This window comes from Electrophorus electricus, chromosome 23 (genome assembly GCF_041902795.1).
Source record: "Electrophorus electricus isolate QZ-2024a chromosome 23, ASM4190279v1, whole genome shotgun sequence".
Lineage (NCBI taxonomy): Eukaryota > Metazoa > Chordata > Actinopteri > Gymnotiformes > Gymnotidae > Electrophorus > Electrophorus electricus.
In genome coordinates, this window is record NC_137519.1 from 5,060,001 (window position 1) to 5,081,679 (window position 21,679).

The 21,679-nt window shown below is 42.1% G+C and overlaps 1 protein-coding gene across 2 annotated transcripts; it reads left to right on the top strand.

Annotated features, from left to right (window-relative positions):
* Nucleotides 1–1,399: 1,399 nt before the first annotated feature.
* sun2 (Sad1 and UNC84 domain containing 2) lies at nt 1,400–14,667 on the top strand. 2 transcript variants are annotated; one of them, XM_081706491.1, is made up of 21 exons: nt 1,400–1,918; nt 2,240–2,344; nt 3,712–3,832; nt 3,974–4,101; nt 5,461–5,595; nt 6,107–6,166; nt 6,252–6,345; nt 6,504–6,562; nt 6,793–6,893; nt 7,080–7,193; nt 7,457–7,567; nt 8,215–8,268; nt 8,543–8,632; nt 8,779–8,822; nt 8,918–9,026; nt 9,175–9,372; nt 9,628–9,712; nt 10,175–10,290; nt 10,530–10,697; nt 11,446–11,535; nt 12,460–14,667. In XM_081706491.1, exons 3-21 carry the CDS (start codon nt 3,714–3,716, stop codon nt 12,613–12,615), a joined length of 2,031 nt encoding a protein of 676 aa, XP_081562617.1. In that variant the 5' UTR covers nt 1,400–1,918; nt 2,240–2,344; nt 3,712–3,713; the 3' UTR covers nt 12,616–14,667. The 2 variants fall into 2 exon arrangements, with proteins under 2 accessions (XP_081562617.1, XP_026871207.3); XM_027015406.3 differs by lacking the exon at nt 2,240–2,344 and having other exon boundaries at nt 1,401–1,918.
* Nucleotides 14,668–21,679: the final 7,012 nt, after the last annotated feature.

A 21,679-nucleotide genomic window follows, 5' to 3' on the forward strand; every position in this document is an offset into this window, starting at 1 on the left:
AGCTGACTGTCGCTGCAGGCATTTCATAATGCGGTCTGAGTACAGAGATCCTCCATGATGATGTATCTACACACCCGTGAATCCTAATGTGTGCCAAAAAAGACGGCTCTCAGGCTGGGCCTCTAACTGCCCGAATACCACCAACACCACTACCACACAGTCCCCCACCATTGAAACTCCCTCAACACCACCCCCCACCGACTCCACCACCACCTCCAACACTCCCCTCCACCAACAACACCCCCCACCACCATCAACGCAACAACTTCCAAAAAAATACCTGCAGCTCCTCTTACACTCTCTATCTAGCATGACCTACTTTCTGGACGAATGACTCTTTCTAGCCAAAGTGATCAGTCTGGGACAGGCGTTCCAGCCGCAGCATCAGTTTCTGCTGTTGGCTCAGGCTCTACTCCTGGTTCACGGACACGCTAACTTAAACCGGCCAGTGTCGTCATGCACCAAAACCCAGAGTCCCACAGAGCCAACATCCTACGGACAGACACGCAAACACACACTCACTGAATCAAAAAATAGCTTCACCTTTAGCCTGAAAATGAATCCCTGAGGTCAAGCACAAAATCTAAATCTCTCAAGCAAAATGTTATGAATAACAATGCTGCACAGGCAATGATGGCATAATTTCATTTTAATTGCAAAATGCTATTGTATAAACACATAAATGTGTCAATTTCTTAGCTACGGATGAGGGACAGGTTAAATTACATCTACGAGATTAATTTCAAATGAATTTAAGTTAACTTACGGTAACTGAGTATCTCAGTTAATTGACATCTTCGCTATCTAAGACAAATGAAAGTACAAAGAATAGTCTCTACATAGCTGTTTCTTATCTGATCTTTCTTAATGCAGTCTGTCAATTCCTTATAAGCGGCAGACCGTTTACTTAATTGGTAATACAGCCTAATACCGCCCCCGTGTGGATGAAAAGGTGAAGCGCAGAAGTCTGGCTCATTGCGCTGTTTCTTCCGATTGGGCAGGTGAACAACAAGGTGCGTAATACTTTTTTAAGAATTCCAAATTTTACAAATGTACAAAAAATAATGCCGGTCATCATAAATATTTAATCCAATACATTTTGACGCGTAATTAGGTTGCTACCGAAAAGTTACTACGTTTCAAAGCGAAAAAACAAACAAAAACCCGTCAGCACTGTTCGAAGCCATCTGGGTCTTTTAATATAACTTTATATTTTAATACATTATAGATTTGTAAGGAATACGGTTACTTTGAAATGCAAAACATCCCTCCCCGAACAAAGAAAAAAAATAAAAAAATTCAGATTTTGTAAACTTTTGCTTGTGCGGTTGTTGTGAACTCCGGCGTTTGGGGGCGCGAGCGTTATCAGAGTAAGCGCGTGCCAGTCCGATCGTTTTAAAAACAACCGAAAGCGACGCCAGAAGGAGGGGTTTGTGCCCACTGTCAAACCCCTTCCTGGAATAGCTGTCACTTTTTCGTCTTCCTCCGCACCTACGTTACTTTTGCGTCTTTTAAATTATCTGTTTCGCTGTGCAAAATAAGTCGGTTTGGCCAGTAAGCTGTTTGTTGTTGTGGAGAAGCTTTGGGACAGCGCTGCGCCGGCTCTCTGCACTTTGTTGCTGGCTATAGCGGGCGGTAGATTCACTGTTATTTGTTTTTATTATTTATTATCACTGTGTTAGCTAAGATAGGTCATAGCTATAGTGGGCGGTATATTCACTATTATTTGTTTTTATTATTTATTATCACTGTGTTAGCTAAGATAGGTAATAGCTATAGTGGGCGGTATATTCACTATTATTTGTTTTTATTATTTATTGTCACTTTGTTAGCTAGCTAGCTATAGCGGGCGGTAGATTCGCCATTATTTGACAGCTCGCGGACAGAATGGCTTCCTCTGAGGCCGAAAGTGAACGAGGTAAGTAGCAAACTAGGCACGTGCAAAGCCTTTGCTTGTTGCTTGGTAACTAGTTATTTCTCTGCGCTGTCGAAGAAGAAGCTTTTGCTGGTTGTGTTGGTTATCTTTTAGGTGCTACAGAATTACACGGATTGTTCGTTTACAGGGAACCAGAAGTTAAGTCATTGTTAGTTAGGTACTTAAATAGCCTGGGTCGCGTAGTTTACCTTGGATAAGTTTAGTTTAACGCCAGCTAACTAGCTAACGTTACCTATAGAACCACCGTCTAAAGTTAAAGCCGTGTAATTTCGTAAATATCCACCAGCTGTTTTGGCCTCGTAGTGCGCTACCATGACCCGAGCTGACCTGCCCTTCTGCGACACTGTCTGTGGTCCAAGCTCATTCCGATAGTGTCCGATAGGCTTCTATCTTCTGCGTTCGTTTTTGGTAAACAATTTCAGCCTCTTTTATCATTGCCCTGTGGCTTGTGTGTGTGTGTGTGTGTGTGTGTGTGTGTGTGTGTGTGTGTGTGTGTGTGTGTGTGTGTGTGTTAAATAGGACTTCAAATATTCCAGCTTCAGATGTTTATTTTAGCATGAGTCAATCTTCACTTATGCTCTCTCTCCCTGTCTCAACGTCGGTAACACACCACTTACCCCCCCCCCCCCCACTCACTCACTCTTCTTTCTCTCTCTCTCTCTCTCTCTCTCTCTCTCTCTCTCTCACTCACTCACTCACTCTGTCTCTCTCTCACTCACTCACTGTCTCTCTCTCACTCACTCACTCACTCTCTCTCACTCACTTTGTCTCTCTCGCTCACTCACTCTGTCTCTCTCTCGCTCACTCACTCTGTCTCTCTCGCTCACTCTCTCTCTCTTGCTCACTCACTCACTCTCTCTCTCTCTCTCACTCACTCACTCTGTCTCTCTCTCTCTCTCTCATGTCTAATTTCTCTCTCGTGTCTTTGATCTTGATTAATGAAAATCCAACTGTGGCTTTTTGTGGTATCCTCATTTCGCAACCTAATGTCTCCTCTCTTCTTGCCGTGCTCAGTTTGAGAGTGATGAAGGCAAGACAAGTCTGTGTGTTAATGAAAGAATGCAAAATAGGAAGAGATGCTATTCAGAGAGAGAGAGAGAGAGTGTGCATGTGCGTGTGTGTGTGCAAGAAACAGACCACTTCTGTGGCTGTTTGGGCTGTTTCTCATTTTTGAAAATAAACCGGTTTACAGCAACTGTGAGAGGTCTCTGTGTGTGAGTGTGTGTGTGTGTGTGTGAGAGAGAGAGAGAGAGAGAGACAGACAGACAGACGGAAGATTAGACTTTGCTATTGTACACAGACACAAAACAAATGAAAAAACCATGTCTGCTATGATTGCCTTTAGTGAATACCATGACCTGTGAGAACTGTGCAGGCAACACCTCTATTAGCACAACTGTAACAGGATGGCCAACACATCACCGGGTTCTTACAGCCTTGTCCAGTAGGGATGCACTTCAGCGATGACACTGCAGATTAGTTCCAGACTAGTCCAGGACTGAATTCTTATCTAGGAAAACAACCCTTAGTCAACCTGCAGTGAACCCACTCTTAAATCTCAGGGAAGGACTGCAGAAAGAGTAACCTCCCATGCTATTTGAATAACATTGAAATATTTAGTAAGTACATTTTACTATATGTCCTATTCACTAATGTAATGTTCAGATGGAAATTCATGCCTATATTTCTGGAAAGCCTATACAAAGGAATGAGAACATTAGATTCTGTTAACTGTTTGATTGATTGACTGATTAATTGATTGTCTCTTCGTGCAGAGATGTCAAGGCGCAGCGCCCGCTTAAAAACGAGTGGGTACTACCCCCAGGATGACGACACTGCCAGCACCTGTTCTAATGGATCGGCTTCACCCATCTCGTACAAAGAGAGCCCCTTCAGGTGTGTAGGTGTGTGTGTGTGTGTGTGTGTGTGTGTGTGTGTGTGTGTGTGTGTGTGTGTGTGTGTGTGTGTGTGTGAAAGAGTGCATGTGTTTTTGGTGAACATCAGCTTCTCTCTCTCTCTCTCTCTCTTTCTCTCCAGGGTCTTTAAGAAGAAGGCAGCCAACCGTAAGCTGGTCGGGTCCTCCCGCACCTCAAGCCATGCCAGCAGCCTCAGCTCATCACAGGGCCCATACACCAGTGAGCTCATCACAGAGGATGAATTTACAGGTCAGTGCTGATGTCATATTCAACTGTTTATAACCAGTTTATAACAAGCTATAATCAATGTTTTTTCTTACGCACACATTCACAGAAGAATGTATGTATTATAGTCATGTATGTACTATAATAATACATCTTACTGTAATTCATTTTTCAAACAGATTGTCAATACAGCTATTCATTTTTTTAATACTCACCATATACCCAATACTCACCATATACCTAATACTCACCATATACCTAGTACTCATCATATACCAAATGCTCACCATATACCTAATACAAATACTTGCCATATACCTAATACTCACCATATACCAAATACTCACCATATACCTAATATTCATCATATACCCAATACCTAATACTCACTATATATCTAATACCTAATACTCACCATATACCTAATACCTAATACTCGCCATATCCCTAATACCTAATACTCACCATATACCAAATACTCACCATATACCTAATATTCATCATATACCCAATACTCACCATATATCTAATACCTAATACTCACCATATACCAAATACTCACCATATACCTAATATTAATCATATACCCAATACCTAATACTCACTATATATCTAATACCTAATACTCACCATATACCTAATACCTAATACTCGCCATATCCCTAATACCTAATACTCACCATATACCAAATACTCACCATATACCTAATATTCATCATATACCCAATACTCACCATATATCTAATACCTAATACTCACCATATACCAAATACTCACCATATACCTAATATTCATCATATACCCAATACCTAATACTCACCATATACCAAATACTCACCATATACCTAATATTCATCATATACCTAATACCTAATACTCACCATATACCTAATACTCATCATATACCTAATACCTAATACTCACCATATACCTAATACTCACCATATACGTAATACTCAGCATATACCTCATATGCACCAGATACTTCATATTTAAATTCCACCTCCAACTCCCCCAATCAAAAGGAATTTCCTTCATTATACTTCAATGAACTGTATTAAAGCAGTATTAATGCTATACTAAAGCTATACTAAAACTATACTAAAGTAGTGGTAAATTAGTATTGCAGTAGCATCAAAGTGTCCTATGTTTCCATGAAATGTTTACCTTCTGCTGTACACTGTGGTTACTGTGGAAAAAATGACCCAATATCCAATTACCAGGAAATCTTTTCACGTTCATGGAAGGTCCACATCTGCTCAGTGTGGGATTTTGTGGTCAAGTCAATACTATTGGGGCTAAATGAATGTGCCAAGGTGGTGTGGGTATATGCAGTGGGCGGGGCTTCTAATGCATTGACCAAGTGTTGTTATTCCTGGGTAGGCGTGGCCTCGCCTGTGCAGGCTGCCGTCTGGAGGAGGAGCCCTGTTTTCCAGGCTTCACCCCCCCTTGCCACAGAGCCGGCAGGCTTCTCCTCAGGATACTCCTCATCGGAGGATGGCGACTACCCACAGTCCAGTGAGTGTGTGTGCGTGCATGTGTTAGAGAGAGAGAGAGAGATAGATAGATAGATGGTGTGGACATTTCATTGTGTTAAATGAGGACGTGTGTGTGTGTGTGTGTGTGTGTGCGTGCGTGCGTGCATGTGGGCATGTTAAGTCATTCTGACAGTGTAACCACATTGTCTTCCTGCTTCCTCGCGTCTGTCTCTGTGCTGCTGAAGTGTAAGCGCCTGTTCAACCACCATTATTACTCCTTTAGGGAGTCCAAGAACAGTAAGGGCCTGTATGATATACACGACTGTGAGGCCAAATATATAGAGGGAATATATTAGTGTAGGAGGTAGGGTACAGAGAATATGTTGGTGTAAGAGGTAGGGTGCTGAGGCAGTTTAGTGCCAGTGTCAAATAACATAGGGAAGGAATGTGAGTATGTGTGTGTGTGTGTGTGTGTGAAACTGAGAGAGACAGACAGCTAGACAGAGAGTGGGGGGAGATGGAGATTTATTCTGCCCGTGTCTTTCTCTCAGGTCCTGTTCAGGCTCCAGCTGAGGCAGACTTTTGGTTCCGAAAAGTGCTCACCTTCCCAGGTGCACACTGCTCACCATTTTAAATAGATATTATCATCATCATTATCACTTGCTTGAATGATGTATTGTTTGTTTGTTTGTTTAGCTCGTGCCTTTGCATTGCTCTACTGGTGGCTGGGACCAGCATGGTACAGTCTGACCTCTGGAATCTCTCTGCTTGATGTCTTTCTGCTCAGCAGGTAAGTTCGTGTCTGAGCATGCACGTGTGTACACGTGAATGTGTATATATGTGCATGTGTATACATGAGTGCATTTGTGTGCTCATGTGTGTGTATGTGCATGTTTTTGTGGTGTATGCAACTCTGCATAGCTATGTTCTCCTTCTGCATCTCTACAGACACACTGCAGGTGTGAGGAAGGCTATCCTCCTCCTCTTCCTCCTCTTGCTGGTTTTTGGTATGTCAGATCATCTCATGTCCTAGCTCCTGGGGGGTGGGGGGTGGGGGGGATTTACACAGTACACACAAAAGGCACAATGACAGGAATGCACATATACCGATGCAGTGCAAGTGTGCTGGTAGCGGTAAGGAAACGACAGTAGGTGTAACAGACTTTTTCATGACTGGAGTGTTAGCGACGTGTGTAGCTGGCAGGTGCTTCAATGACAGGTGTGTTATTTTTTACAGGAGCATGGTACTGGTACCCCTTTGTCACGGCACAACTGTTACACACTGCTGAAAAGACCATGATTGATCCCACGCACCTTCACACACGTGCCCCTCTGTATGTGAGTACTTTCTTTGGCTGAAGAGTCACTGCAGGACAGACACTACACACGTTTATTGGATTATTATTTATTGGATACCTTCTATGTCCTAGAACACATACTGTTTTATACTTCTCACCGGTACCCACTATTTCAACATTCTGTCTGTCTCTCTGTCTCTCTTGCTCTCTCTGGCACCCGCTGCAGGATCATGTGTTGGACGCGAGGTTGTCGGCTATGAAGGTTGAAATCTACGCGAGCCTGCGAGAGCAGGAGACGAAGTGGTTTGAGAACAGTGCAAGAGAAATGGAGTCCATGCTGGTGAGAGAGAGAATGAGAGAGTAAAAGACAGCGAGGGAGAGGGAGAGACAGAATGATTAATGATTAAGGATTCATTTCCAAATTAATGGTGTGGACTGTCAGGTGACTGAAGAGTCACTGCAGGGCAGACACTGCACACATTTATTGGATTAGTATTTATTGGATACCTCCTATGTCCAGGTGATAAACCCACTGTTTTAACATTCCCTCTCTCTCTCTCTCTCTCTCTCTCTCTCTCTCTCTCTCTCTCTCTCTCTCTCCAGGATAAAGTGGTCAATGCGAGGTTGTCGGCCATGAAGGATGAAATCTACGGGAGCCTGCGAGAAGAGATTAAGTGGTCTGAGAAGAGAGCAAGAGTAATGGAGTCCATGCTGGTGAGAGAATGAGACTGGGAGGAAAAAGAGGAAAAGAGAGAATATGAGAGAGTGAAATACAGAGAGGGAGAGAGAGACAGAATGAGTATGGGACAGAGGATTTTTTTTCCCCTTCAAATTAATGGTGTGGACTATCAGGTGCACAGTATAATAAAATCACTTTTACAGTATCATCCTGCTGTGTAAAAAATAACAGAATACACAACAAGTATGAAGCGAGTTCAGTCCTCCCAGATGAGTAGAGTTTCCACTTATTCTTCACACCGAAGAAACCCAAAATCAGACCCAGACTCCCTGAACCACAAAGCGTTCATTAGCAACAAAGTAAATCCAATGACTCCCTCCATCAACTGGCCACAAAGAAGAAATGAGATAGAAACACAAAAAAGAATTTAAATTATGCCCACTACTAAATTGAGACATTCCAAAGCACTGTGTTGTTACAAATTAGCACCTAACCAAAATTAAAGACAATAAACAGGGCAAGTTTCTTAAAGTACAGAATCAGAGGTCAAAACCTGCCAGCTGAAACTAGAAGAGAACTAGAAGAGAGTGTTGGCAAGAAAAGAGAAGAGTCTAACCGCCAGTTAGGAAAGACGGAAACCGAGAATCACTTTGACCCCCCCCTCATCTCTCCATCCTGTCAGAGTGAGATCCAGGTGCTGAAACAGGAGATACAAAGGCAGAAGCTTACATCTGAGGTGAGAAAACTAACCCTGCTCCTGCAGATGCTCACTAAATCCATTGTCTGTAATCAGACTAATCCGTCACATTATTGCATGCTTATTCCTGTTGACATTGTCATGGCGACGACACTAAACAGAACGTTCACTAGAAACTCTTATTTGCTGAAGAGTCTTCACAGGACTGACACTACACATGTTTACTGGATGCCGCCTATGTCTTAGAACACATACTGTTTTATACTTCTCACAGGTAATAATCTCTCTCTCTCTCTCCCCTCCCTCCCTGCAGGATCAGGTGCTTAATGCAAGGTTGTCAGCTATGAGCGACAGGATGACGAAGTTGTCTGAGAACAGAGCCAGAGAAATGGAGTCCATGCTGGTGAGACAGTAAGAGGAATAGGAAATTACTGTAATGAATGGGCACTTCATTGCAATTAAAAAATGCAAATAAAGGTGGTGCAGTAGCAATATCAGCTATAATTACCAAATTCTGACATGCCTGTGTGTGTGTTTGTGAACATGCAGACACTACAAAAAACTATGCAGGGCCTGGAGGTTAGAGTAAAGAAGTAAGTGGGCCTTTTCTTGTCCTCTATCTCAGCTCTCTCTGTAAACCACGTATTACCAGCATGTTTAGAAATGTTTGTATTTTGTCTCCCTCTAGTGTCAACTCTCAGCATCAGCGTCAGATCTTCCACCTGAGATCCAGCCTCCAGGCAGCCTCGGAACAACTCATCCACAGAATAGAAACCCAGGAAGATCAGTTCACAGTGGTAATTAAGGCACCGTCTTTCTGTGTAATCGTTTACACATGACACTTAATAGATGTGTGACACACTTGTGGACTATAAATGGCTGAATTTTAATGAAATGCCCCCCACCCCTACACACATAGACACACCTGTTCTCCCTCTACTGTAGTTAAAGAAGGACATGGATGACTCAGTCAACTTTGACCAGGAAGTAGTGATGCGTCCAGACCTGGAGAGGGAGCTGGAGGCCCTGGAAAAGAAAATAATAGACAGACTTCGACAACAGCAGGACAAAGAGAAAAGAGATGTATGGAGGGTGGTGGGGGAGACCTTGCAAGAGGAAGGAATGGGAGCAGTCGCTATAAAGGTGTGTGAGAGAGAGACGTCCCATTAGTAGAAGAATGTGTGTGTGTGTGTGTGTGTGCACAAGCAGAGTTAGTCCATCTAAGTTAGTAAACCAAGAGGGGGCTTGTCCATGTGTGCATGTGTGTATAATGTTTACGGGTGTATGATTTTCCCAGGACCTCTGTGGACTGTGTTTATTACCCAGTCCTGCACTGTGAATCTCACAGTTTCATGTTTACATAATGCTGGTTCCTGATGCTGATTTATGTTGTGACAGGAAATAGAGCACATTGTGCACAGAGCGCTGAGTCTCTTCAGGGCCGATGGGACAGGAATGGCGGATTACGCACTGGAGTCGTCAGGTAACGGACTGAAGAGCTCAGACATCTGGGTTAACACTTCCTGGCTCTAACAGGCCTGGTTCAGCTCAATAAGGGTTTAGTACATGAACATTGTGTGAAGGACTTTAATAGTTTGCTCAAAGGTTTGACAAAGGCTTAGTGACACTTTAGTAGGAGCATTTAAGAGTTTGGTATAGACCAATAAGGGTTTGGTGGGTGCCTGTATGGGTTTGGTATGGGCCTGGTGATTGTTTAGTAAGGATTTGGTAAGGGTTTAGGACAGATATGGTTTAATATGGGATTAGTATGGATTAGTAGGGATGTGGTAAGGGTTCAATGGTTTGATAAGAGTTTGAAAATTAAACTAAAAAGTTGACAGATGCATCAGAAAATGAAAAATAGCCTATAAATAATGATTAGAGAAAGCTTTAAGTGTGGTGTGTGTGTGTGTGTGTGTGTGTGTGTGTGTGTGTGTGTATATAGGTGCTAGTGTGATAAATACCCGTTGTTCTGAGACATATCGGACCAGATCTGCATGCCTCAGTCTGTTTGGAATTCCTCTGTGGTACCACTCTGAAAACCCTCGCGCTGTTATACAGGTACACACACACACACACACCCCTCCCAGAACCAGACATCCCAGTACACAACAGCAAATTCCTGACGTGGTTTAACCCCAACACTTTGGCCTCAGAGAAATGTTTGGGTTCTTAGATGTTTTAAAAGACACCGGCTCAGGCCATGTTAACATGAGAGCACAACCATGCACTATGTCAATAACTTGCATAGTGGGTGGCTTATAAATGTGTGGTGTGCGTGTGTGTGTATGACACTGCAGCCCGAGGTCTACCCTGGTAAGTGCTGGGCGTTCCGTGGTTCTGAAGGGTTCCTGGTCATCTCTCTGTCCTACCCTGTCCGGATTACTCACATTACCTTGGAACACATCCCTCGTAACTTGTCACCCACTGGACACATAGACAGCGCACCAAAGGACTTCACCGTTTATGTGAGTGGTGTGCACACACACACACACACACACACACACACACAACACCAACATTGCCTGAGGCTGCTGTAATGATTATATTATGCATTTACATCTAATGTTATGCATATACATTAAAGTATGCATTATGCTGTGTGGGTTTTTATAATGATTCCTATCAGAACAAGCACAAGGCAGAATGCATGCGCAAGGGGCGTTTTATTAACAAGGGACACAATCACAAAGGGCAAAATGAACAGGGGCAAGGGGAAGACACTGAGGTAGAACACTTGAACTAGACAAACGAAAAGCACGGGTGACGACAATACAGCGAGAGGAATTGAAACAGGACAGAATGAGCGTGACTTACCAAAATAACCAACAACCTAGAGGACAAAACCCAGAGCTAAAATAACTAAAACAATCATACATTAAACAGACTCAGGTGAACATAGAAACAGGGAGAACCAAAACATGGACTGGAATTGCGGGGCAGATGAGGGGCGGTGAAAAAGAAACTAAAGAGCGGAACCAGGGAGTCCAGGAAAACAGACGACAGGGAAACCATGCCAACCGGGACGCCAGGAGGGTGGCCATTCATGATAGTTTTATAAATGTTGGATTTTAACCAACATTAAATACTAATCAAAGCACAGTTTTAATTAGTTTGAATTAATTATTTTCCTTCCATCTCGTGATAGAGCTGCTCCTTTTTAAGGGGTTCCAGGGTGTAATGTGTTCACATTCTTATACACTCCTGCTCTTCCAGGGAATGACACATGAACACGAGGAAGGAAAGCTTCTCGGATCGTTTACTTATGACCAAGATGGAGAACCCATCCAGACCTACCAAGTACCTGTAAGAAAGTTGTGCAATCACTCACTAAAACACAGAAAGATGGAAACATTTACAGATCAGTTTTTAGTCCAATGTTAGCACTATAATGCTAGTAGTCTTAGTATTATTAATAATGTATTAATAGTATTAGTATATATAATATACTGTATTTATATACATTACATATACACCCCCGACACACACACACACACACACACACACACTGTAACGGCCCGAGTGCCGCAGGGCAAGGAGCAGGACGTTCAGACTCCCTTGACTGTGATAGACATTTATTGACACACATGTAAGACAATGAGTTGTGAACATAAACACGACTACGAACACTAACAATGACAAACTCCTATTGACTGCCAAAGATGCAAACATGAACAGTGGTTTAAATACACAGACATTATAACACTACCCATACGCAGGTGTTCACTGACAGCAGGAGCGTGTTTACAAACAAGACTAAATGAATTCCCTTTACACGCAGAGGCCTGAACCTCATGACCAGTCAAAAGAGGAGCAGTCTGTAACAAGCATACATAATGCTATTTGTAATACTTGCCATATATATATATACCTAATCTGCATAGGTACAATGAATAATACATTTACCTGCTGCAAGTGTGCAGTATTTGCATGATAAGGAGAATACTTGTGTTTCATATTGTACTGTAAAATATGGATAGAATATATTGATGATAAAATATTGACAGAGCATTTACTGCTGCTCTTTCTGTCCTCTAGAATGTATGTAAAGAATAATGCATTACTGTGTGTGTGTGTATATGTTTGTGTGTGTGCATATTTGTGTGGACATGGATATTCACTGGTGTGCGTATGTGTGTTTGTGAAGGGATTATGTGTGATGTATTATACTGTGTAGTCCATGTTATAATGTAATCTAATATTGTAGTATGTGGGGTGTGTGGTTTGCAGGAGTCTCCCAGTGAGGTGTACCACCTGGTGGAACTACGGGTCCTCAGTAATTGGGGTCACCCAGAGTACACCTGTCTCTATCGCTTCCGGGTCCACGGCTTACCCTGGAGCACCTCACAGGAAGAACGAAGAACAAGAGAATCAATAAATGAGTAAATGAACCCCCTTTTATGAGGTTTAGCATCATAAGACAAGTTCAGGTCTTGACTGAGGGTGTCGAGGATGCTGGGGGGCCATGAAGATCTTGATGTTTCTGCATCATTTCTTTCTTATCTCGCTCTTTCCTGGATCGCTTTTGCAACAATGGTGATTTGCACTGGTGCGTTGTACCTGCTGTGGTTATGAACCCACTCACAAAAGCCTAAAAAGCAGAGAACACACTGAACAAATACGTCACAAATGCACAGCTGACTAGCACTGTGTACATGCAGATGAGGCTTAAAAAAAGGAAGTTAACATACAAATAATTATGAAAATGTAATCCACAATTTGCACTATTTACTACAATGCCAAAGGAATGTATCTCATATTTATCATTTCCTATGTCTCTAAAAGTATCATGAATCTTTTAAAGAAAGACTTTTACAATCTATTGATGGTAACAACAGAATGAAAAATTATAGCCACCAATTAGCATTTGGTAATTTGCATAATGCTAATTATTTGCGTCTGACTTTCTTCTGTTAACAATAATAGCAGCATTTCTTGTTAATATACCCTAATGGTAGACAGAGGTACTTGAGAGCTACTCCAGGGGTTGATATCTTGGAGAATTTTTTGTTGTTGTTGTTTACTTAGGGCTATGACATATTTAATAGATAAGAATGATGTCATTGTGCAAACTTATTCTTTTTGTTCAAAGTTATTACGATGAAGGATGTAAGATAATCTTTAGCTGCAGTTATATTTATGATGTGTTCACCATGGCAGTGTTTACATATAATCCCACTTGGCCATAAAAGTAAAAATATGGCCATAGGCTCTGTCTGTGCCATCCATATGCTAATGCATTTGATAATATAGCTGGATTTGTACCTTGACCCTTCTCACCATACTTATCCTGAATAGCACTGGTCCCTGAGTCTTGTAGAGGCTGTGGGTGTGGCCTGTTGCCTGGGATACACTGGAAGCCATTTTTTGCCCACCCTGAGGTCTGTTAACATTTGTAATGTGTTCATAGGGAAGGTCCCACAACGGAAGCCACTGCTGCTTCTGTTCCACAGCTGTGGACAGCTTGTTCCACTGACTAGCAGCCAGTGCAACTCACATTAACATGCATTTTTATTCATTTGCATATTTCCTATTAATAATTTCTAATTAGAGGTAATTATTTACTAGAAATTTAAAGTGGAATGTGTTGGCAGGTCTTTTCAGCGTATCCATGTGTTAATCTTTGAAGCAAAAGCATAAGCATTCCATTTAAAAAGCAAAGCTTTAGAAACAGTTCAAAATGGCTTTAAGAAGGTTTATGTACACGGATTGTGAAAGTATAATATGATGTATTTATTTTTTAAAATTAGCAGCACTTATTTTAAAATTTTGGGTTTTGCCTATTGTGATGTATTGAGCTCATACATATCACTCTGCATTTGCTATTTATTTGATGAGCTATTTATTTTTATATTATGGCTGAGCAGCCAAGACTATGGTGTACCTGTAACTCTTACTCAAAACCTAAACAAAGGAAAATGTTTTTAAGATCCAGGTTTAAATAATCGCACAGAATACAGAGCGGTCCTCATTTATAGGATGTCAAAATAAAAGATGTTAAAAACAGAGACGTCTGTATTAGAACAGCAATATTAATCACCTCAAAAATGATAGACGTGCCCTTAACAGTTTTCCTGCACACACTGCCTCAAGCAGAACGCATGCTAGTTTGGACAGTTTGGACTTACTCATCCTTGCCGTCTGTACTTCATATGTGGACTTGTTATCCAAATGCCTTTTTCTTTTTTCCATTTTGATTTGATGAAGCAGTGATTGAATATGAGGTAATGTAAGCCTACAAAATTTGTAAATTGCAGGGCCAATCGAATGCTGTTTGATGTTGCAGCTTGAATATCTGTCTACAGTTAACCAGGCTTGAATATCTGTCTACAGTTAACTGGGTCTTCCTTGCATTTGGTCTGCTTGGCTTACTACACAGTATTGGCTTTCAAAGTGTTCTTCAAGTATATCATATAACAAATTGCACATTAATGTTTATTTTTTGTATGTGTGGTTTCTTCTTCAGTGTCCAGACTGTGCTGTTTTAAGCAGTGTGTTTATTTCAGCCACATTCAGGTTTTACACAAAGGAGGATTTTTTAACAGCCTATTTTTTATTCATATAAAGTATGAGCAACATCTGTTTACCTCATGTCTGCATTTCTCAGTTTGCAATAACCTTAAATGTACACAACTCAGTATTATACTCATGCTATGTTTTACACTTCTGAAATGCTATGTTACAAGTGCACCTGTCCTCCCTAGGGGAAGTGTCCAGGGGAAGTGCAGTAGGGTGCAATGTCTTTGGATTGGATCAGGACTTGGTCTATGTTAGTCTAGCAAAACCCCCTGCTGGGTTTGGGGAGATGATTTTCTGACCAAAGTGCCTATTGCCTCTCTTGAACATATGGTGTAATCTTGAGCTCTATGGAACACCATCTGTACGCCTCTTTACTCCATCGTGAAACTAGGGATTTTTTTCTGTATATTTTTTTATGTTACAGTGGAAACATTGTGCAGTTCTTGCATTTCATTTAAAATGTGGCCTATTGTAAATTATCTTTTGTTTTCTGGGGGTTAAAACTTGATATAACTTATAAGTGTGTTGAGAACTTTTTTCCTCACAGCATAATAACTTTAGTATGCTGTGTTCGTAAAGGTGCAGTACTACTTCTGTGCTGTAGGGGGCTCTAGCTCACGCTGCAAACTTAAGATCTTGACTCAATTTTTCTGAGTATTTGGTTTATATTCACTTTCCCGTAGACAGACAGCCCACTTACGGTCCACCTCATTATTGAGGAGTGCGGGAAGAGGCGAAAAGATTTACCCAATCATCCTCTTGGGTGATCAAGAGCCATGGTTTTTTGGCTCCTCTTGTGGCTACTGTGTGGCATCTCTGTAAATGAGGGATGACCCCGTGCTTACTCACACTCTAGCTGTCTCACTGGTCCTCCTTCATGGTATGAAAGTACCTGCCGAGGTTCCATCATGCATCCGGATGCATTCTGGGAAAACAACCCAAGAGCCTGAGTGGGGTTACCACTCTAATGGGCCAACATCAAAATAGGACACACACACACACACACACACACAGAATCACCTGTACACCTGTACTCAGTGAACCTTCTCACATACACATGAAAAGTGGTCCTCCTGGGACGATACTATTAATGTGTGTAGTTTACATAGAAAACCATTATACAGTTCCCTTGTTCCTTAGTTACCAAAGCTCACATTGTGACGTACTCTGCCATGATGACTAGTATTTTACAGGGTGGGTGCTGACATTCTCACACACACGAACATACGCGTACACACTTACACACACCACAGCACATGGACAAGCACAAGCATGTATTGTTTTGATGATGCATGCACTTGAACTCTCACACATAAAACACACAGCCACGGATGCTACAGATGTATAAGCACAGTCATTTCAAGAGCCATTAGTGTATGTAGATGTAAGCTATACACTATTAATATGTGTACATTTTTTATAGCGCAATCATTCAAGCCCATCACATACTTCAGTTAGTCAGGCATGCACAGTATCTTCTGCCTGCTGGGAAAGTGCTATAGCGTCTCTGACCCCATCGAGACCCCTTCTGAGCCACAGAACTCAAAATGCATCATCCTTAATGAACCACAGTGCTTATGTGCACCAAAGAAAAGGCAATTCTTCACCTCTCATTGCCCGAGTGCTGAATTTAAATCCGCATCCGTCTTGGTGTCAGCGTGAGAGCATGTGTGCTTTTGTGTGCATGTGCTTGTGTGTCTGAGTGTGTGCGTACAATGAACATACTGCACCCCATTAAAGTGTACAGTGAAGTCTTTCCACACAGAAGGCCACCTCTAACAACACGTGACATAATACAAACCTCCACGTGGATTATTTGAACTATAAAATGGCGAGCCATTTTCCATATTCCAATCAAAATATCCATCCCATAATCCCTGACCTGATGTCCACCTTGTACATCCAATGGCCCAGTTATTTGGGCATCTGTAGATTAAATGAAAGCGAAATATTAATGGGTTAAGGTCACCTGTGCATAGACTGACCCAGTGCTGCCAGATCACATCAGACACTAAAAAGGGAGAATTTAATAAGCGACCCATTGTGTCCTCACCATCCATCAGCTGCAAAGAACAAGTGATTACTCAGGGCTTGGCTATCTGTCCTGAGCCACTGTTTACACAGGCTGGCAAAATGGTACAGGGGATTAAAATAGATGCTAATATAGGAGTGACCACTGTGAACAATCGGTCCACTTTACACAGTATAACCATCAAATAGTAGATGTATTATGCAACAGCCTTACAGTTAACTGAAGTTTGTCCATAAACACTGCTGTCCCTGAGGCCTTAATGGGGAAGTTCATCTTTGTCATAGTTGAGCCTATATTTGAAAACCTGGAGCTGGACCTGCTGGTTTTCCATGGACTAGAGCATGGCAAGGAACAGAGAGCTACAGTCTTTGGGCTGATGCTTTGTTCTAACATAATGGAGCTCTTGGGTTACTCTGGTTGTTGTCCAGTATCGCCAAGTCTATTTAGCTTGGTACAGTACTTCCAGCTGTCACTCCGACAGGATGCATCTGTTTGTATGATTCAAGCATGCAAAAGCAGATAAAAGAACAAGACACTTTAGTCTCCTAGAAAGCGTATTTATGGACAAGAATGTCAACGACCGACATTTAGTGTCTACAAGGAACATTTGTGTCTATCAATGTACAATGTATGTCAATTAGAACATTAGTTATACAGATTTAAAGATAGAACCACGCAACCTTCCAGAAGGCTTCATCCTAAACCAGAAGGAGTTGCTTTGAGCAAACCTGCTGTGCCTAATCTGAGGAGTGATAGAAATTATGCATCCACTTTTAATATCTCCATTCTTTCTCCCCATATCTCACTTTCCATCCTATTTATTGACTTCAATTCATTCCCTTAGGAATCCATTGATTTTAATATTCTTTCATCTTTAAAGTTGGAACCACAAAATTTTCTGTACTGATTAAATTACTAGGCCCAATCATCAAACTGCACTTCATACTGAGGGCCTTCTATAACTTACCTCATCCTTCTATCCTTCCTTAGGATCCCATTGATTTTATAACTAAAAAAATCAATAACTGACCCAAAGCTGCAAACTGCATTTTATACCGATACTATTTGATTATTTTAAGGTATCTATATATAACATATACCCATTCTTTCATTCCTAAATCCTCCAAGTGAAATTGTTAAAATACTTAAAATGTGTTCACTTTTTGATACAAATTATAAAACTGAACTTAATAATGATAGCTATATTTATTGTACATTAACATAGAATTTTCATGCTGTTACAGTGCAAGCCAACGCAAAGTTTGCTCACATACTTTACTTTCTTATCTGTAATATTCTCGTCTGTGCATTTATAATGCCACAGGTGTGTTATGTTTTGGGTGAAAAGCTACCTATAGCAGGCTCTGAACTACAATTACTCTGTCCAAAGGTCTCGATGGAACTGGTGACGCTGAGCTCTGAGTGCTGCCCCCTGGGGGCTGCAGAGCAGTGGTGCACTCTTGCTACGCCCTGGGGCCAAGCCGAGGCAGTGGTCTGGGGCATTGATTTTTCTGCCCTGGTTTCTTGTCTAATTGCCCTTATCAAAATCACGGTGTGCTAAATGATGGGCTCCTTTGTCACTTGCTGGTTTGCCAGCAGGCACTGACATTTAGTCCGATTAATTAATGTACACACTTTCAGAGAAAGAGAATAAAGAGGAGTGTGTGTGTGTGTGTGTTTTAGGAGAGAGAGAGAAATACGAGAGAGAGAGAGAGAGAGAGAGAGAGAGAGAGAAGAGGGCAGAGTGTGTGTTTGTGAGAAAAGAGAATGTGCGTGACAAGAATATGTCCATCTGCGCACACATGCTAGCGCGCACAGCCTTCGCACATACACAGTGTGGTGCAAAAGGACAGCAAGATAAGTTCTCCATCGCATCTCGATGGTTTGCACTGCTGAACAGGTCCCACCTGTGGACCAGATGGCAGGGGTGGCTGATGTTAAATCAGCTCTGCTCAGTACCGCAGAGCCAACATTACCAGAGCTCACAGACATGACCCAGATCCCAGATCAGACCCTCCCAACCACACACATCATTAAGATAGTCCGACGATTCAGCTTCCACCTTCAACTAATACGTATTTATTATATACCCCGGGTGTGTGTTGCACGTAAAATCAATCTTACAATTTCATTGGCGTCATTTATTGGTATTAAAAAAGCTTCGGGCTGTGTGCTATGGAACATTTCCTACATTTCTGGACTGGTAGGTCACAAGGAAACAGATAAAGGAACAGATCAAACTTTATTTGCCAAAATCAGGGGTCAACCTTAAAAAAAGGACATAAAAAAATTTGTTAGGCAGCCTGTATATGAAGAGCCTAGAGTCGTTTGGCGGGGACATCCATACATCAGGGGCTATGTAGTCCATAAGAGAGTTGTCTGGCAGCAGATCTTTTACAAATTGTGTTCTTAAAGAGGTAATATAAAGTACAAATTGCTTTTATACTTAAATTCTCCTTTGTCTTGGTCAAAAACCTTTGTTTGGGAGCTTTTTTCTTTAACCTGTTCCATTACAAGGAAGGCCCCCCCACACCAAAATCACTTTTTTAATATGCCATGGCAATTTTCTTTTGTGTTTGTACATCAAAGTGAAAATAAGACACATAATTTCTCCTTGTAACAGCAGGATAAACGGGCCAAAACACAGACACATCCATGATGGCTATAGACCCGTGTAGCTCTAGAGAAAAACTGCAGGGAATCACATGGAAGAACCACAGCTGAACTGGTACTGTTGTTTATTCAGCAATGACATGACAAAAAAAAGATACATAGGTGCAAATAATTGCAAGGGGGAGGGGCCAGGGCAGAGTCAGGGGAGGAGCCAGGGTACAGGAAAGATTTGCTGTCACTCAGGTCTATACTGGGATCACTGATAGTTTCATGCTTGTAATGCTTGTGACATGACAAGCTGGATCAGGTGTGCTGGAAGGGGAGGAAGTCCTGTGCTAAGGCCTGTGTGTCCTAAGACCTATATTAATCAAACCTCACCTTGCCAGGACTGACTGAAATCCATATTATTCCCGACACCTCTGTGGCCTTCTCTCTTGAAAGGATTTCCCCACTTACTGCATACACAGTTGTTAAAGAACCTTTTTAACTTGCAGGTAACAGTTAGCAAACACAGTTTAAGTCACACTGCAACATGCACACAGATCCAGGCCTGTGTGTATTCAGTCGATGAACACCAGAAATAGAAAAAAGAAAAAAACCCACCTCTGACACATATCACCAGCATATTAGGAAAATCTGTGTGACTGGCACTGAGGGAACACGAATGAACACGGACCACTCGAAGAAGCGACGCACGTTACAAGACATGAAGACCGCTTTGGGATAGGTTTGTTCTACCTAGATAATCACTGGCATTTTTAAAGCACTAAGAATGCCATGCAGAAATATCAACCACAGACCTGTAAAAACACCCAACTGCCCAATTCACTTTCAGCACACACAAATTAGCAGAGAAAAACTGTTGTCGTTGTACAGATATGAAAACAGCCTGTAATTTAAATTTGATTGAGAACAGGAAGGCAGGCTTTGTGGAATGAAATAATTTACTACGAATTTTAAAAACGACAAACTTTTAGGTCTCTCTATTCTTTTGTAACTACAGTCAGATGCACTTAGCTGATCAAATGGTCAGATGCACTTTTCTAGATCAAGCCTTTTCTAGATCTATGCCATGTTACCCTTCAGGGTTGTGCTTTAACATATAAAGCAAAAGTTAGCCTGGATGAAATGGAGGTTATTGCAGACGTGAAAGACAACAGCACTGCAGAGTTTAGTATATTCCACACTCAAGCAAATCTGATTCAACCATGCGTGTTCTTTTCAAGATGAGTGGGGGGTGTCAGAGCAGGGGTCAGGGATCAGGGGTCAGCATTCGAGTGCTCAATGCTTCTACAGTGTGGGACTGCAGCTGTATAACCGTGTCCTAGAGAACTACAACATCCAGTAACCTACACACATGTCAGAAGCCATTTGAAAACTGAGCAAATATTTGAATGAATGGCTTCATATAATTCATGGCTCCATATAACACAAACTCAAGGCACATAGTTAAGCAAACACCCCATAACCGAGGCTCCACTACACCTCACCTCCTGATACGTTAGTTCCAGCATGGTTTGGGGTGGACCTCTTCAGGCATGGCACACCCGAGGTCTGTGGGGCTGGAAGCCAGCAAAATCTCGGGCAAAGCAGGCACTGTGAAGACAAAACCCTCTCTTTCTCTCTCTCTCTCTCCCACTAAGACAATTCCCTGCATGACAACAAAAAACTCATTACTGATCTTTGCAGTGCATCTTATCTGACGGTCACGCATATGGATGGGGAGGGGTTTGAGGTCATTGCTAAGACGTTCATTCTCCTCCCGCACAAAGCAAGGAAGCGGTGAGAGTCCAACATCAGGACCCCGGAGGGCCGCTGGCATGTGCCCCAGACACGGAATCATTAACCCTGCTGTGATGGGGATTCCGTTTTGCTTCGGAAGAAAACTGTTGGCTCCGGATAGTTCCAGGGAGTCAACAAGAACAGCGCAATAATAAGAGAATAAAAGCAAGACAAAGGAGGAGGAAGACTAGCACCAGCATCTGAACCCTCCTGGGCCGTATGTGAGAAACATACAGATACAGGGAACTGCACAGGTTACCGCTGCTGTACTGTTTTATATTCTGTTTTGTGGTAGGTCATCTGCTGGGTCCCTTTCCAAATGCAACCGCGGTTGGGATCAGGTGTGTTCAGCTGGAGTCCAACACACCAGCAAACCTGCAGAGTTAAGCTCTAAACCTAATTCCTGATGGACAAATCTTGCAGTTTACTGAGACATGCTGCTTTATGGACCAAGGCCCAGGGGGGGAACAGCAGGGAAACCACTAAACGGAGTCACACACACTG

Excerpts from the sequence above, each read along its gene's own strand:
- sun2 (XM_027015406.3), top strand. The coding sequence starts at position 1,888 with ATGGCTTCCTCTGAGGCCGAAAGTGAACGAG. Across the intron at positions 8,269-8,542 it reads GGCAGAAGCTTACATCTGAG|GATCAGGTGCTTAATGCAAG; the intron begins GTGAGAAAACTA and ends CCCTCCCTGCAG. Across the intron at positions 9,027-9,174 it reads AGGAAGATCAGTTCACAGTG|TTAAAGAAGGACATGGATGA; the intron begins GTAATTAAGGCA and ends CCTCTACTGTAG.